The sequence below is a fragment of the Panthera pardus genome, unplaced genomic scaffold (assembly GCF_024362965.1).
Source record: "Panthera pardus isolate Hobbes unplaced genomic scaffold, ASM2436296v1 HiC_scaffold_27, whole genome shotgun sequence".
Classification (NCBI taxonomy): domain Eukaryota; kingdom Metazoa; phylum Chordata; class Mammalia; order Carnivora; family Felidae; genus Panthera; species Panthera pardus.
In genome coordinates this window covers 114797833-114814713 of record NW_026526843.1, presented here as the reverse complement: position 1 = coordinate 114814713, position 16881 = coordinate 114797833, and the positions used below count along the sequence as shown (strand labels likewise).

General features: G+C 46.9%; 1 protein-coding gene across 2 annotated transcripts in view; it reads right to left on the bottom strand.

Annotated features, from left to right (window-relative positions):
• Positions 1 to 5678: 5678 nt before the first annotated feature.
• The window catches only part of EGFL6 (EGF like domain multiple 6), a 55626-nt gene continuing 44423 nt past the window's right edge, over positions 5679 to 16881 (bottom strand). The window contains exons 9-12 of one of the 2 annotated variants that reach the window (XM_053891831.1): positions 16762 to 16842; positions 13144 to 13248; positions 10045 to 10310; positions 5679 to 6228 (exon numbers count right to left, since the gene is read on the bottom strand). In XM_053891831.1, coding sequence (XP_053747806.1) covers positions 6118 to 6228; positions 10045 to 10310; positions 13144 to 13248; positions 16762 to 16842 — 563 coding nt within the window. In that variant the 3' untranslated portion in view covers positions 5679 to 6117. The remainder of the gene's footprint in view (positions 6229 to 10044; positions 10311 to 13143; positions 13249 to 16761; positions 16843 to 16881) is intronic. The other variant, XM_053891832.1, reaches the window with a different exon arrangement.

The following is a 16881-nucleotide window of genomic DNA, read 5'->3' as shown; positions in this document are numbered from 1 at the left end:
GGGTGGCTCAGTCAGTTGGCGTCTGACTTCGGCTCAGGTCATGATCTCACGGTTTGTGGGTTTGAGTCCTGCATCGGGCTCTGTGCTGACAGCTCAGAGCCTAGCGCCTGCTTCAGATTCTGTCTCCCTCTCTCTCTCTGCCCCTCCCCCACTCTCTCTCTCTCAATAATAAACATTTAAAAATTTTTTAAGAATTAAAAAATAAAGAAAAATGAAAAATAAAAATAAGATAAGCTTCTGGAATTCTAACAGCTCTCTTCCACTCTTGCCTTAAAGCTGAAGAGGGGTGACGGACCACGGGGGGCAGAAAGTAGTGTTGGGCTCTCCATTCGGTGAGCCCCGCGCAGATGGTCTAACGTGTCTCTTTATTTTATTATTATTTTTAATGTTTATTTTTCTAGAGAGAGAGAGAGAGAGAGACAGAGCGTGAGCGAGGGAGGGGCAGAGAGAGAGGGAGACACAGAATCCAAAGCAGGCTCCAGGCTCTGAGCTGTCAGCACAGAGCCCGATGCGGGACTTGAACCCACAAACCGTGAGATCATGACCTGATCCGAAGTCAGACGCTTAATCGACTGAGCCACCCCGGCACCCCTACCATGTCTCTTTAGAACCAGAGGGCACTTACACACGATGCGCAGCTTTGGGGCCCTGGGCAAAACTCTGAGTCAAGAAAAGTCTCATTTAACATCCCCTTGCACCTGTCATAATCTGTAGGTCGTTTCCATATCGCTTATTCTTCTCCACGCCATTTGTCCATTTTGCCCATTTTTCTAGAATTATTCTACCGTAGATTTGTGACAACAGATTAGCAGGGAAACGAAAGACCAGTGCGTATGGCTTCAATCACTTGGTGGTGCATATCACAGGATGGAAATTCAGAGGCAAAAAAACATTTTATACTACTTTGTTACTAGGGACGCCTCAAAATTCCATTTAATCAGGAAAATATAGATAAGGTACAAAAAAAAAAAAGGGAAGAAAGGATGCTAATGCTACGCAAAGACCTCTGCCTGCCTGCTCAACTGCCTGTGGCATTTCTGCTAAGAAATCTGAGCCCGCCACCTGGGATTTCATTCTGTCAGAGTTGCTTGTTGCCTGAAGGAATACAGTCCGCGATCCTGATGTTTGGACGGCTCTGTGAAGTGCCTCGCCTCACTTTGGCTCTCAGGTTTTTTCATTTAAAGGGAGGTCTCTTGGGGCGCCTGGGTGGCTCAGTTGGTTAAGCCTCCGACCTCGGCTCAGGTTGTGATCTCACGGTACGTGGGTCTGAGCCCCACATCAGGGCTCTGTGCTGACAGTGTGGGGCCTGCTTGGGATTCTCTCTCTCTCCCTCTCTTTCTGCGCCCCCCCCCCCCCAAATAAATAAACTTGAAATTAAAAAAAACCCGCGACAATATAAAGGATAACATGCTTATTCCAGGTCTTCTGAATCTTCAGGCGGAGACACATTGGGCCAGATGTGAGCCACCCAGGCGCGCCTGGAATGTGAATTCTGAGTAATGTGGAGACCAGTGCGGTGACAGTGATGTGGGCAGGCTGATCAGCAAGGGCTTTTTTCCCATAGCTCTGCTTCCGGCCTTGAAGCCCATTTCCAAAGTTGGATTGCTGGTTTTCCCACGCGCCTGCACGCTCCTGTCTCCTTGCCGTAACTCCCCTTAATGCAGCCGTGTGACTTGAGGGCCACCTACTACCTGACAGCAGATGGTGCCGAAACTGCCTTATTCCTCGTCCCTTGTATCGAAGCATAGGCAGAGACCAGCAGCCTGGGGCAGGACAAGTACACAGGGGTGAGATGGGAAAGAATGAAAGGTCTGCAAGATTGGCTTCTTCAAGATCTCAGGGGTGACCGGACTGGAAGGTTCTAGGCCCCCAGAAAGAGGCACGGGTTCGCAAGACACCGGGGAGGGGAGACATGGAGCAGAGAGGCAGCAAGAGATACTGAAGACGGCCCTCTTTGCGGTTTGCCCCTGCGGCGGCCACACACACACACACACACACACACACACACGGTCACCCCTGGCTGCCACGAGAGGGCGCTGCCAGAACTCGGAGAAGGATCCGAAAAACGAACGCTGGCAAGAAGTGTCTCCTATCCAGCAGGAGAGCCGTGTGACTGCAGCTTGGGCCCACGAGGGAAAAGATTTTAGAAGGGCAGTGACAGGACTGGGAAAGGGGGATGGAGAAGCTTTCACGGGCGTCCAGAAGGACCAACACATGTGGGAGAGGTGAGGGGTTCCTGGCTTTCTGAGGAGCAGGCACATCTCCGGCCTCATCCGCCTCGAAACTCCAATACAGTTTACCTTCAGCAACCAGCTTGGTGTCCAGCGTCCGCAGGTATCCTGAGTGGCAAGCCAGGGGACATCCCCAATGTAAGAGGCACCGGTGGCTGGACTATACACGAGCCTCTGGGACTTCAGTTATAGCCCACCTGGTGTTGAGAGGTGAATTCACTCGGGTGTCCCAAGTCATCCGGCACAGATAGATGGGGTTCATCTTCACCGGGAGAGGGGTGACACTTTTATTTTCTAAGGTACGTTTTTATTGAAGTAGAACCCATACGTAGAAATGCCGGTGCACAGGTCGTAAGTGTACTGCTCAATGATTTTCACAAAGCATGGCCAACCAAAAAGCATCAAGAAACAGAATGACCGGGCCTCCAGATGTCCCCCATCGGGCTTCCCCCCTCCACCAACACCCCCTTGGAGGGCAAACCTTCTGGCCACAAGGAGGCTTTTCTCAACCCCTAGAGCAGAAAACCCCAGTGTCATTCAGTACCCCTCCCTGCGTACGGCAAAGGCCCTGCCGTGTTCTCAAAGTCAACTTGGTGCTTTAGTCAGTCATGGACATTGAGCCTCAGAGAGGAGGCAGAAATGGGGACCGGCGCCACTGTTATTTCAATGTGTTAATAGGAAGCCCCGAGACTGGAGGATGTGGGACGTCCTGGTGAATGTTACTCAGCCCGAGCCAGCAAGCAGGCAAGCACCGTTCGGTGGTCACTCGGGCAGCGCTCAGGATCCGCGAAAGGTTGAAGGTCCTGGTTTCGCTGAAGAACCAGCCTGCACAATGTGTCATTCTTTGTAACACTGCTTAGCAAGCCCGGTGACGGGACAGACGAAAGGCTGTGGGTTGATGCGCACTGGGACTCCGCGTGGTGGCTGAGGTAGAAGGAGACAAGAGCATGGGCCTTGGGGAGCGTTGGCAAGAGGGTCTTTGAAGGGATGGTGCGCCTTAGGGTCTAGGTTATGTTTTATTAGAGAGGAGAGTCAAGATACGAGGAAGCCAAGAGAGGGGCAGAAAATGAAGATCTCAAGGGAATGGGGCTTTCAAAGAGTCCAAAGGGTAAGTGGGGGGATGATTAAAAGCCAGATAAACTAGAGAGTGTGATGTTGGAGTTCAAGTTCAGAAGTGATGATCAAGTCCAACGGGGCAGCCACGGTGCAGTGACCGGGGAGATGACGGTAAGTGGAACAGAGGCCCACGAACGGTGAGGCTGGGACACTGGACAGGTCATCTGCATAGATGTCGCCACGTTGGTTGATGGCAATGGCAAGGGAGGCCAGAGAGGGCTGTAGAGCGATTTAACTGGACCCTTAAGGATCGGTGGTTTTTACACGGAAGCAGAGAAATGAGAGATTGTGAACAAGAGGGGATCAACCGGGTGCCACCTTCCACTGGACCCTGCATGTGGGCAGTGTAGGACGATGAGCAGGGCTCACTGGATAAGGCTGCAAGGGGAGAGGCAGCCCGGGGAGATAGAGGACACCATAGCCTGTTGGCCGGAATTCAAAACAATATTTTGCTATTTCAGGATCCAAAAAGTTAGTCCCCCAAGATGATGGTCTTGTGGTGGAAATGGCAGGGGTAGCCCCCAGGGGTCAGGGAAGAGTAGTCACCAGAGTCTGGATTGTGCTTTGTTTGAAATCCCAGATAGGCCAAGAGAGGGTTCAGTTTTCTCTCACTTAATAAAATGTTGGACCGTGACTGGTTTGGGACAGGGATAGAGATGCCACAGTGTCATCAGGGACCCAGGCGTCTTCCAGCTATGCGCTCCTCCACAAGGTACGGTCCTGGACCTCACGATCACAAGGTAGCTCACAGAGCTCCTGCCCTCACGACCACATTGCAGGAAGGAAGGAGGCGGAAGAGGAATGGCGAGAGGGGCTTCCAACTGACAGCCCTCTTTAATGACTCTTCCTCGAAGCCCCACCAGTGACTTCAGCAGGCTCTCCCACCTTAAAGAGAGGCTGTATATACATATATATTTATATGCTTATACTTGTAAGGCGAAATTCGAAAATGGATATTGGGTAGGCAACTTTAAGTCTCTGCTACAGCTCCTAGAGAGACATGAAACGCTATTATTTAATTCAACTTAACTCGGCCTTGGGCAATGATTCTCTACCTGTAGAGAACATGATTCCCAGGCTTCCCTATTTCGTTTCGGGTTCAACATCTCTTCCTTTAACCTGGATCACCGGGGCACTGGTCCTTCACGGCAAATTCTCCCTTCTATCTTCCTTTATTCCAAGCCATAACTATGCTCTCCAACTTCCTTGGTCATTGAAGAAACAGGGGTTCTTTTTCAAGTTCTACCACAGTATTAGAAACCACCTGTATCCGTTAGCTCTTGCTGTGTAACAAACAACCCCAAATCTTAGCCTCTTAAAACAACCATCTTATTATGTCTCACAGTTCTGCAGGCTGATGTGACTTAGCTAGAAACCTCTTCATCTGGTCTCACTAGAAACACTTATTTTGGGGGTTTTCATACCTAGCAGTTATCCTAACAGATACAACCACGGTCCTTGGAGACTATATGCCAAAATCCCTTCACACTAAAGGAAAACAACGCTTTCCTCTACCATCTTAAAAGGTTGTATGTGTTGGTTGTATTAAAGAGAACACTGTTGGGAAAAGGTTACTAAATTGGGGGGAAAAAAGGGTCACTACAAGTTTCAGTCTAAAAAAACTTTGGGGCGCCTGGGTGGCTCATTTGGCTAAGCGCCGACTTCGGCTCAGGTCACGATCTCGTGGTTCGTGGGTTCGAGCCCCGCGCCGGGCTCTGTGCTGACAGCTCAGAGCCTGGAGCCTGCTTCGGATTTTGCATCTCCCTCTCTCTCTGCCCTTTCCCTCTCATGGTCTGTCTCTCTCTCTCAAAAATACAATAAACATTAAAATTAAAAATAAAAATAAACTTTAAGAGTGAGGCTATAAACATTAAAGATTAGTAAGGAGGCCATTTTCTCTCTTTCCTTCATCCTACAGCTCAATGCCTTCATTGCTTTAGGGGGTAACAAATATCTGGGGAACCCTCTCTTTGGGAGCTGTCCTGGACCCAGAATCTAAAAACATAATATACGTTCATCCTCAGGGGAATTTACTCAGGATTCATTACCACACAAAGCTGTTCTTGAATTTGGAAGAAAAGAGAAACAGAAAAGAAGGCACTGGTCTTTCTTCTGTATCCTGGTATTTGCGTGATTTCATTTTAGGGATTTCTCTGAGGCCTTACGTTCAAGAACGGAAACTAATGTGCATTGCACTTATGAGGCCTAATAAAGCAGTCGTGTGCTCCCAGAAAAGGAAGTAATTTTATGAATTTTTAAGAATGCAAAGTATTTCCAACGAAAATGAATAAAACCCCCATTTTCCAGGAAAGCAAATAATTATACACGTAATGAAACACAGCATCAAAAATTCATTTTCTTCCTTAGGAAAACTTAAACCATGACACAAGGTAATTATTTGAACGTCATTACAAAGAATTTAAATGTACAAGCTTGGCTGTAAAAGATCAGGCTAAGCCGCTTAGGTAAAAACCTATCTGTGACGTCACAGTTTCCAAGGAGTGCCAGGAAAGTCAAACAAAGAAACAATTCCCCATAGTCTTTGTTGTTGTTGTTTGTTTTTATACTTCTAAAAGCACAGTGGCACTACACTTAAAGCAACGCTTGGCACGTCTTATACAAGAAAGGCGTGTGACAATGACGTTTCTGTTGGTACATTACAACTTTTCAGTTTGTATTTCTAAAGTGGGGGAATCTCTGGTGTAGTATCAGAAAACAGAGAACTGACATAAAAAGCCGAATATAAAGACGCAAAGGACCACGGTCACATTCAACCATTCACAGATAAAAGGCGATCTGGACATAAGCCTGAAACCAGAAAGACGCCATCCACTGCAATTTCTCCGGCTTTTCCCCTGCCACGTTCTGCTTCAAAAATGATCTAATAACGGAGAAGATATAAAAATAATTACTTTCAACTTCCAAGTCAAAGATATACTCAAACTATTTAATAGCTATTAAAGAGGCTTGAACTCGGGAGCCTGGCTGACGTAGTCGGTCGAGCATGAGACGTCTGATCTTGGGTTGTGAGTTCGAGCCCCACCTTGGGCACAGAGATTACTTAACAATAAAAGGACTGAACTCATCAGCCCTATTGCATACGAACAGGCTTTGACATTGCATGCATAGTAATGTATTTTCCAGATGCCAGTATCTACACTGAGCGGGTTATAGTCAGAGAAAACTGGGTCACTGCACCACCTAAAAGAATCTGGACAGCCCTGAAAAGCGGAGAAGGGTATGGTTGAAGAGGAAATTTTGGAATTCCCATTTAAAGAAAATAAAAAGAGGGGCGCCTGGGTGGCTCAGTCGGTTAAGCGTCCGACTTCGGCTCAGGTCATGATCTCACAGTCTGTGAGTTCGAGCCCTGCGTCAGGCTCTGTGCTGACAGCTCAGAGCCTGGAGCCTGTTTCGGATTCTGTGTCTCCCTCTCTCTCTGCCCCTCCCCCCTGTTCACGCTCTGTCTCTCTCTGTCTCAGAAATAAATAAACGTTAAAAAAAAAAAATTTAAAGAAAATAAAAAGCAAAAATAAAAAAATCATGTGGTTTTCTTTTCCAAAACCAGGCTAGAAGAAATTTAACATTCCCTGTGAACACCTAATGTAAAACCGAACAGTTGAAAGAGAATTATTTTGATATATTCAGGTTTTGGGAGTGTGTAGTAGTATGGTTATTTTTCCGAAAACATTGGCTTTAATATTGGAAATTATTGGGAATGTCGTTGTTTTCAAATGTTGAAAAATGTTTGCTAATAGGCTATAATCATTTTCACCTATGATAAAGTAGATCAAATTAAATATCTATCATCTATTAATAATCGAAAGAGAAGCAAACTTCCTTATGTTGTAGAAATACTAAAAAAAATTTGTCTCTAAATTGGACAAAAACTGACAGGAGCAACTCACTGAACAAAATGAAAGACAGACAGTCACTATTTTATATTCATTCGTCCAACAATATTTACAAAGAAATATTATGAAAATAAATGACAGCTGACTGATAGTTTTTCTTTTTTGCCCGTTACCACAACTTTTTAAAACAGATCTCGGCTGTCATAAGTAATCCTGCAATAAACCGAGGCTGCATATATCTTTCCAAATTAGTATTTTTTCGTTTTCTTCGGGTAAATACCCGGGTGTGAAATTACTGGATCATATATGGGAACTCTGTTTTCAATTGTTTCAGGAATCTCCACACCGTTTTCCACACTGGCTGCCACCAGTTTGCCTTCCCACCAACACGGCACAAAGGTTCCTTTCTCTCTGCATCCTCACAAATACTTTTTGATTTTAGCCATTGTGACGGGTGTGGGGCGGTGTCTCATTGTGGTTTTGACTTGCATTTCCCTGATGGGTGATCCTGAACATCTTTTCATGTGTCCGTTGGCCATCTGTAGGTTTTCTTTGGAGAAATGTCTTTTCACGTCTTTTACCCATTTTTTAATTGGATTATTTGGGGATTTTTTTGGTGTGGAGTTTTAGAAGTTCGTTATATATTTTGGGTACTAACACTTTACTGGATGTCGTCTGCAAACATCTTCTCCCATCTAGTAGGTTGTCTTTTACTTTTTTGTTGATTATTATTTCCTTTGCTGTGCAGAAACTTTTTATCTTAATGTAGTCCCAATAGTATATATTTGCTTTTGTTTCCTTTGCCTTAGGAGACGTATCTAGAAAAATGTCGCTATGGCCGATGTCAGAGAAATTACTGCTTGTGCTCTCTTCTAGGACTTTTTGGTTTCAGGTCTCACATTTGGGTTTTTAGATCCCTCTGAGTTTATTTTTGTGTATGGTGTAAGAAAGTGATCCAGTTGAATTCTTTTTTTTTTTTAATAAAGATTTTTTTTAACATTTATTTATTTTTGAGAGACAGAGAGAGACAGAGTATGAGCAGGGAAGGGGCAGAGAGAGAGGGAGACACAGAATTCGAAGCAGGCTCCAGGCTCCGAGCTGTCGGCACAGAGCCCGACATGGGGCTTGAACCCACAAACTGCGAGATCATGACCTGAGCCAAAGTCGGACACTTGACCGACTGAGCCACCCAGGGGCCCCAATTCTTTTTTTTTTTTTTAGTTTATTTATTTACTTTGAGAGAGACAGAAAGAGAGAGAGAGAGAGAGAGAGAGAGAGAGAGAGAGGCAGAGAGAAAGAGGGAGAGAGAGAATCCTAAGCAGGTTCTGCGTGGTCAGGGCAGAGCCCGACACAGGGCTCGATCTCACAAACCATGAGCTGAAACCAAGAGTTAGATGCTTAACCGACTGAGCCACCCAGGTGCCCTGGTCCAGTTTAATTCTTTTGCATACAGCTGTCCAGTTTCCCCCAACACCATTAAGAGACTATCTTTTCTCCATTGTATATTCTTGTCTCCTTTGTCATAGATGAATTGACCACGTAAGTGTGGGCTTATTTCTGGGCTCTCTATTCTGTTCCGTTGATCTATGTGTCTATTTTGTGCCACTATCATCCTGTGTTGATATGTGACAGCAGTAGTATATCTTGAGCCCTGGGATTATAATACCTCCAGCTTTGTTCCTCGTTTTCAAGATCACTTGGTCTATTTGAGGTCTTTTGTACAAAGACCTCAAATTTGTACATACAAATTCTCAGATGATATGTTCTAGTTTTGTGAAAAATGGTATTGGTATCCTGGTGAGGAGTGCATTAAACCTGTGGATTGCTTTGGGCAGGAGGGACATTTTAACAGTATTTGTTCTCCCCGTCCATGAGCGTGGAATATCTTTCCATCTGTTTGTGTCATCTTCCACTTTCTTTTCTCAATGAATTATAGTTTTCAGAGTACAGGCCTTTCACCTCCTTGGCTAAGCTTATTTCTAGGCATTTTGTTATTTTTGGTGTAATTGTAAATAGGTCAGCTCTTTTGAAGTTTTGTTTATTTATTTTGAGAAAGAGCGTGTACACGAGGGAAACAAAAAGAGAGAGAGAGGCAGGGGGAGAGAGAGAATCCCAAGCAGGCTCGGCACCGCCAGCATGGAGCCTGACGCAGGGCTCGAACTCGTGAACCATAAGATCATGACCTGAGACGAAATCAAGAGTCAGACGCTTGGGGCGCCTGGGTGGCTCCGTCGGTGAAGCGTCCGACTTCGTCTCAGGTCACGATCTCCCGGTTCGTGGGTTCAAGCCCCGCGCCGGGCTCTGTGCTGACAGCTCACGGCCCGGAGCCTGCTTCGGATTCTGTGTCTCCCCCTCTCTCTGCCCCTGCCCCGCTCACACTCTGTCTCTCTCTCTCTCTCAAGTAAAATAAAATAAAAAATAAAAATAAAAAATAAGTAAAATAAAAATAAAAAATAAGTAAAATAAAAATAAGAAACAAACACTTAAAAAAACTGACCCTGCAGCTTCCACTCATCGTGATCAGTGCTGGGCACAGAATGAATGAGCAAGACATTCTTTTACATATTAAGTTATACATGTAAAATTAGAGTCTGGTTTGGGAGGACGCTGGTGAGGAGCCGGACACACGAACGTGTGTCATTTCCATGACACGTGCGGTGCACGCACCTGACGGGTGTTATCGCGAGCTGTGCTGCCTAGCCGCCTGGCCTATTTTGCTCCAGAACATAAACTCTCGAAGCATAGGGAAAAAGTCTCGCTCGTCTTTAGGGCCCCACCGCCCCTCTGTTTGTTGAGTCACTGCAAGAGAATGTCAGTATCCCACGTGACACTGGTTTTCCACTTACACTTTTGGGAGCGCTGATCCCTTGCCCCAACTGGATTTTCCCCGTCTTCCACCTTTCGTCCTTGCTCCTGGTCTCCTCCCATGCCAGGGCGTTGTTACTGCTTTTCACAAACACTCGAAGTTTCCCGACTTTGTCTCCGGCCAGCCGGTAATCAAAGAGCACACAGAAGTTGCTCTGGGGCTGCAGGTCCGGGAGCAGGAGTTTCAGGCGGCCGATGTCCTTCTTGCGGCCTGCCAGGGCCGGAACCGCCATATAGTAGCCAACCGCTTCAAGAGAAGAAAAATGCGCAGTTAACGAGGCCGTTGTAAAGGGTCTGGCTACGGGGTATAGAATAGCACAGAAGATGAATGATAACCGGATTCAAAATCTTAAAAAAACACATAGGGGGCGCCTGAGTGGCTCAGTTAGTTAAGCGTCTGACTCCGGCTCAAGTCACGACCTCGCGGTGCGTGGGTTCGAGCCCCGCCTCGGGCTCTGTGCTGACAGCTCGGAGCCGGGAGCCTGCTTCAGATTCTGTGTCTCCCTCTCTCTCTCTCTGCCCCTCCCCTGCTCCTGCTCTGTCTCTCTCGCTCTCTCAAAAAGAAATAAACATTAAAAAAACAAAAAACCATTTTTTATAAAAAACAAAATGAAAAAAAAAAATGAATGATAGTCTCCTGTAGGGAAAGCTGAAGTCTCTCTCATTTCCAACACAGGAAAAACAATTTCATGCTAAAATGGATTTTAGGGATCACAGAGCTGAAATCCTTTGTGGTACGGAAAGGGAAAGCGAAGGCTAGACAAACGGAGGGATCTGTCCACACACACAAAGCGCGGTGGTAAGCAGAGACGGGGTGAGAATCTAATGAAATAGTCTTTTGGCAGCTGATGGAGAACTCGTGTTCCAGAACTTTCCACCTTGGTTGTTTGAACCTTGGACTGCATTTTCCCACAGAGTCAATGAGACGTATGACGGCCAGCTCCTTAGGTAGGGTGGTATTTAATCCACAACATACATGAATTTGTCCTAATGGTTTCATGGAGCTCAACTACCGCCTGTAACGTATCAGTCCGAGTTCCGAATGAGGAATGGAACACACCTCCTTCTATTTCTAAGATCCATGTCCTAAGTATAGCTCATCTTCAGTCCTCTGCTTGTGGCTTTGAAGAACCTGGGCAAAAAACTCTCAGGGAATGGGGGTCTAAAGAAGTTGACGAAAAGAAAGAATTCGTACGGAAGCCAGGAGGAATGCACTGGGGGTAGGGGGTGGGGGCCCGGAATCTTCTGCTAGTACATTCCCAGCGTCACTTGCAGGACCCAGGTTGACCTTGCCTTAGTTTTCACTGGACTCAGGGACTGTCTGGTCTTTTCCCCAGCTGCTCAGGTTGCCTGATTCAGCAAATAAAGATACAGGATGCTCAGGAGAGCTTGAATTTCAGATAAACAACCTGTCTGAGATGTACTAAAAAGTATTCTCCTGCTAATCTGAAACGTAGGCATCCTACACTTTAGCCACTGCCACTCCACCAGTGACACCCTCTCTTCTGTGACCCACCGGGGCAGATTTCCCTACTCTCTCACCTAAAGCCCATTTTGATTTGTCCTTGAGATTTTATCCTTCTAGAAATGCTGATTCATCCCACGTTTCCTCAGGGAAAGACGAGCCCACCTAGAGATCCGAACGGGACGCAGTGGGGAAGAACGTACGATTTGAGTGACACAAAGGCTGGGAAGCCTGAGGCCATTTGTGAATCGCGTTTGTCAACAGGGGACTTTCCATTGCTGGAAAACTCCACATGAAGACCCTGCTGACTGTGTGAGTTGTCAAGATTCTGGAATAACCTACGGGCTCCCTGTATGATGTGGCTCTGGCGGATAGAAACTTGGAGATGTCATGATGGAAGAAAGGAGAAATGCAAGTTAGCTATTGACCAGACAGGCTCTCCCAAGATATATGGTCTTGGGACTGGTTAAACCTGCCTTGAATCTTCGGCGATAGTTCCACTCACACAACTTGCCGCGTGAGATGTACCCCCTCTACCCTAATCTCAAGTTTTGCAAGGAATTTTTGTTGGGGGATATCCAGGTTTCCTGGTTGCGTGTGAAGGCTTGAAAGGCAAGGTCTAAGGGAGGAACTAGTCTAGAGGAAGGATCCAGGAGAAGGATCTTGTAACTGAGGGCTGAACTTGTAGATTCCCAAATAAATAAATGGATTGGTAAGAAAGTCGAGTCCCCAGAGATGTCTCTACCTACACCTCTACCTGTCAGCCTCAGGAGACAGGGCCTCGATTTATGCTCCAAGTGGGTTGTGTCAGCCAAAATGCTCTACCCAAGGGGAAAGCTAGGGCCCGTCAATAGTGTTTAAGCAAGAAGTGGAAAGTGCTCGAATTCCACAGCTCAGAGCTGAAGTCAAGAAAAATCCCAGTGTGAGCGGCCAGAAAGGAATCTGCAAGCGACAGAGGGGAACATTCAGTCCAGAAGTTCAGGTTGCTGACCCGATGCTCATCATGGTGTTGCTACTTTGAGGGGTGGCTTTACTAAAACTTCAGGTTTAGGCAGAGGTCATATTTCCTTTCCAGATTTATTTCCCCACAAAAAGCAAAACAAAAACTACAGAGCACCACGAGCTGCCAAACTGGGGAAAAGAACAGCTTCCTTCTACCCTTCCCCCAATACTCTTAAAATGTACGTGAATTCTTGGGCCCTGGCTGCCTCACTTGGTAGAGCATGTGGCTCTTGAGCTCGGGGTCATGAGTTTGAGCACTACGTCGGGCACAGAGATTACTTAAAAAATAGGGTTTTTTTTTTCTTTATAAGTCAAAAATGTTCACGAGTTCTAACATCTGTCTCTCGGCAGCAGGAGTGACTATGGAAAAGTTTTGCTAGAACATCCTGTATGTGGGTGGGTGGGGGTAAGAGGGATAAGGCGGGACACAGATACTGAACCAACGGAGCCATTCATCAGGGCAGACTTCGGAAGGTCTAGAAGTTTCCAAAGGTGACAAACGCTGACCTAACGAGAGATAGGAATAATAACCCTCCGTCACTGGAGAGCCTTCTTTACCTGTACGGAGGACAGAGCACACAGCAGAGAACACGAAACAGTAAAATCCAAATACCATTATCTCGATCAGCAGGATTCCAGTCAAAGTCATCTTCTATATCCTGTTTCCAGTCACAGACCCCGTGCTCAAAGCTGCAGTCAACTGAGATATTTAAATCTGCTAAGAAAAAGGGTACATTGTATAATCACGAAGAGTATTAGAAGCACGTCTGACATTTGGAGCTTTGGAAGGAAATGCCGTATTTTCAGCTGTTGAGCATCGCGCTAAGCTACTCCACGGTATTGCTGCGTCCGCAACCATCTGGTTTGGCCAAACAGCCTACGGGGTCCTAAAACGGATTTTTGCCCCTCATGCAGGTGCGAGCCCTAGAGAGCAGCCTGCTGAGTCACAAGCTAATTAAGTTCCTAATATGACTTCCCAACAGCCCTTGTAGATAAGACTCCCTTGGGACTCACCAAGACCCAGATCTTTCTGGTTTGAACGGACCAATCCACTAATAAAGACCTGTGCTCTAGGTCCCGCCTCTCTCTCTAAGCACCCTGCCTCAACTTCCCTGTGTGGCCCTCGAGGCGTGCCATGCTCCTACAGGACCTGCGAGTAATAAACTTCTCTATCTCAATTTCTCTTGTGGTCTTTTGTTGAGCTATCTGGCACCCGGGGAGCTCTGCCTGACAAATATTAATTTAACAAAATCATAACAGCTGCATGGAGTACAGATCACGGCCGCTGAAATGGCCTTAAGGACAGTGTCAAACCAGATACTGCTTCAATTTAAACCTGTGGAGTCCTTCTGGCCAAATTCTGTTGTGATCTTAAATAAAGGAGAAGCAAAACCAAAAACTTAAAAAAAAAAAAAAAAAAGTAATGGGCAAGAGCCCTGTGAGCAAAGTGAGACAGAGAATATAGGCAAGAGTTTGTAAAATTTGGGCCAGAAAATCTCTCCTACCCAAACGACCTAGTGCAGACCTTGTCAGATCCTTCGGGACAATCTGCGGAATGCTCAATTTCTCTGTGTGAGGGTATTCTCTTGCTGGAGCATGCTCGGATCAAGCCAGGCAGACCAGAATACCAGGAAGCTATTTCCCCAAGAAAACCCTCAACCACTGATGGACAGGTGTTGGTGGACAGATACCGCAATTTTCTTGCCTTTGGGTAAGACCATAAGTCCCTGGAATTGAACATGGACCTGAAGTCAGATTGGAATCCAGGCTCTCTCTGGTCTTGCAGAGGGTCCAACTGGGATGGAGGTCCAGTGGCCACAGTGGTGCCCTTCCCTGCTTTTATGGCAAGCCAGGAGTACCAGGGAATTAACACCCTCCCGGGAGCGGCCATTAATCATTGTCAGATGGGAGATGGTGTATGAATACCCAGCTCTCTTGTCCTCCAATAGGACAACTCTGAGCTGTGTGTTCTACACTGGCTTTCAGAGTTCCCTAATGGGATTGAGCTTCAAGGGGACTGAGTTCGCCAATGGGATTGAGCTCCAATGGGATTGAGTTCCCCAATGGGATTGAGCTCCAATGGGATTGAGCTCCAATGGGATTGAGTTCCCCAAGGGGATTGAGTTCCCCAATGGGATTGAGCTCCAATGGGATTGAGTTCCCCAATGGGACTGAGTTCCCCAATGGGATTGAGCTCCAATGAGATTGAGTTCCCCAATGGGATTGGGCTCCAATGGGATTGAGTTCCCCAATGGGATTGAGCTCCAATGGGATTGAGTTCCCCAATGGGACTGGGCTCCAGTTGCCCCCAGTGAAAAGTTCTTAATAACGCACTATTGATTGCCTCCTTCTCGCTCCCACTCCCCAGGCATTCTTTCCTGGGACCGCCTCCCACGTAAACCACTTGCACACAAATTCTGTTTCTGGGGAATCCAGCCTAAGACAGCACCTTAGACAAGAGTGGTGCTTTTACTCCAACAAATAGCAAGTTGAAGAGCTGGGGAGCCCACCGAGTCTTCTAATTGAGACTGAGTGCTCCAAGGGACCTTACTCAAGGACCTTTGACAGTTGAGTAAACTTTATGTGTTTCATTAAGGATCATGGAAGAAAAGGTAAAAAAAGAGACCTGGTCATTCTGGGGATCCAAAAGGGGCCAATTTAGTAATGTCACTTAGCAAGTGGAGAGCCGAGCAGAAGCAGTTCTAAGCATGTGGAGAATGTAGCTAATTCCCTGAGCTATGAAACATTTTCTTCCTAACCAGGAAAATGGATAATAAGATGTTTGATGCAGAGAAACTTAAGAAAAAAAAAAAAGAACATTGAGGGGCGCCTGGGTGGCTCAGCTGGTTAAGCGTCCAACTCTCGTTTTGGCTCAGGTCATGATCTCATGGTCTGTGAGATCGAGCCCCGCATCGGGCCCCGTGCTGACAGCATGGAGCCTGCTTGGGATTCTCTCTCCCCTTCTCTCTGCCTCTCTTGCTCAGAATAAATAAATTAAATTAAAAATAAAATAAAATTGAAAACAGAACATTTAGGGGAAATACGGAAGAAAACAAGATGCCTGTAGGAGCTGGGTCACTAGCCTTCGGAGAGGTTTTAGTAGAAGCTTCTCAGATTAAGTTTGGAGGACTGAACCAGAGAGGCTCTACCTTCATGGTGGAGATTCCTATAAACCAAAGGGACCGAACTGGAGAATGTACTCATGGGGTAAACACAAAAGGCGGTCAAATTAGCACAAGCTTAGGACATGCACAGCAGTAAGTAAAAGAGAGTTTGCAAAGGGGAGGGAAGATCGACGCGTGAATATTTATGCCAAATAAAGGGATAAATACAGAAATAGGCTTTCCCCTGGTGTCTGTGTAGAGATGCCACATATAATTTGTCACAGGTAGTCAAAGTGCTAAATGGACTCAGAGGAACCCGGGATCACGCCTACGAGATTCCTGACGATGAGGCTCTGTTAGCCTGATCACAAGAACGGTCCCAATTTTTACCCCTCCCTGTCTCCACCCTCTTTGCAATATGACGTTGTAGCGCCTTCCCCAACTCTCAAGTCCCGGCCGGCCTTGGGACTTGCCTTGGCCAACGGAATACGGTGAAAGTGATGCTGTGGCCGCTCTGAGCCGAGCCCTCACAAGGCCCGTGTGCTTCCACTCTCTCTTGGAACCCTGCCACTGCTTCACGAGAACAAGCCTGGCTGGCCCGCTGGAGGATGAGTCACCACACGGAGCAGAGCTGAGACAGCTCTGTTGTCCCAACTGAGGCCCGGAGCACAGCTAAGATCGGCCAAGTCACCGAGTGGGACCAAAGCTGACTGCGGACCCGTGGGTGAGCCCCCCCCAGACCAGCTCGGATCAGCAGAACCACTCAGCCGGTTGACGGACTCATAAGCAAAAATAAACAGTGGCTGTAGGCGACCGAAGGTCTGGGGTTGTCTATGACGCAGCACTATCGTCCGGAATTCAGTGCATGGTCATTTTCAGGCTGTGGGCCCTCGGGTGTTGAAGTTGAAGCAAAGGGGTCATTTTCATCTATCTTCACATATATACCATGTGTCATTCTCGGTGTCAGGCGGGCGTGGTGGAGGGAAGACAGCCTTCCTATACTGTCGTCATTGGTACTGACCCCGTAAGGACCTACTCTTCCTACTGGCACTGTGTCCAGATGTAACGATTTTTCCCTCGGGGGCTTAGGAATGAAGCAGTGATTCATAAATGAAGGTATCAGTTACCTTTGTGTTCCAGCCTGGATGTGACAGCTTTTCTCTGGACCAGAACCAGACCCAATTCACCCGCTGCGTTCACCTTCGGGGCTAATTAAGAACACTTGGTCAGTTAAGAAAAGCCCTGAA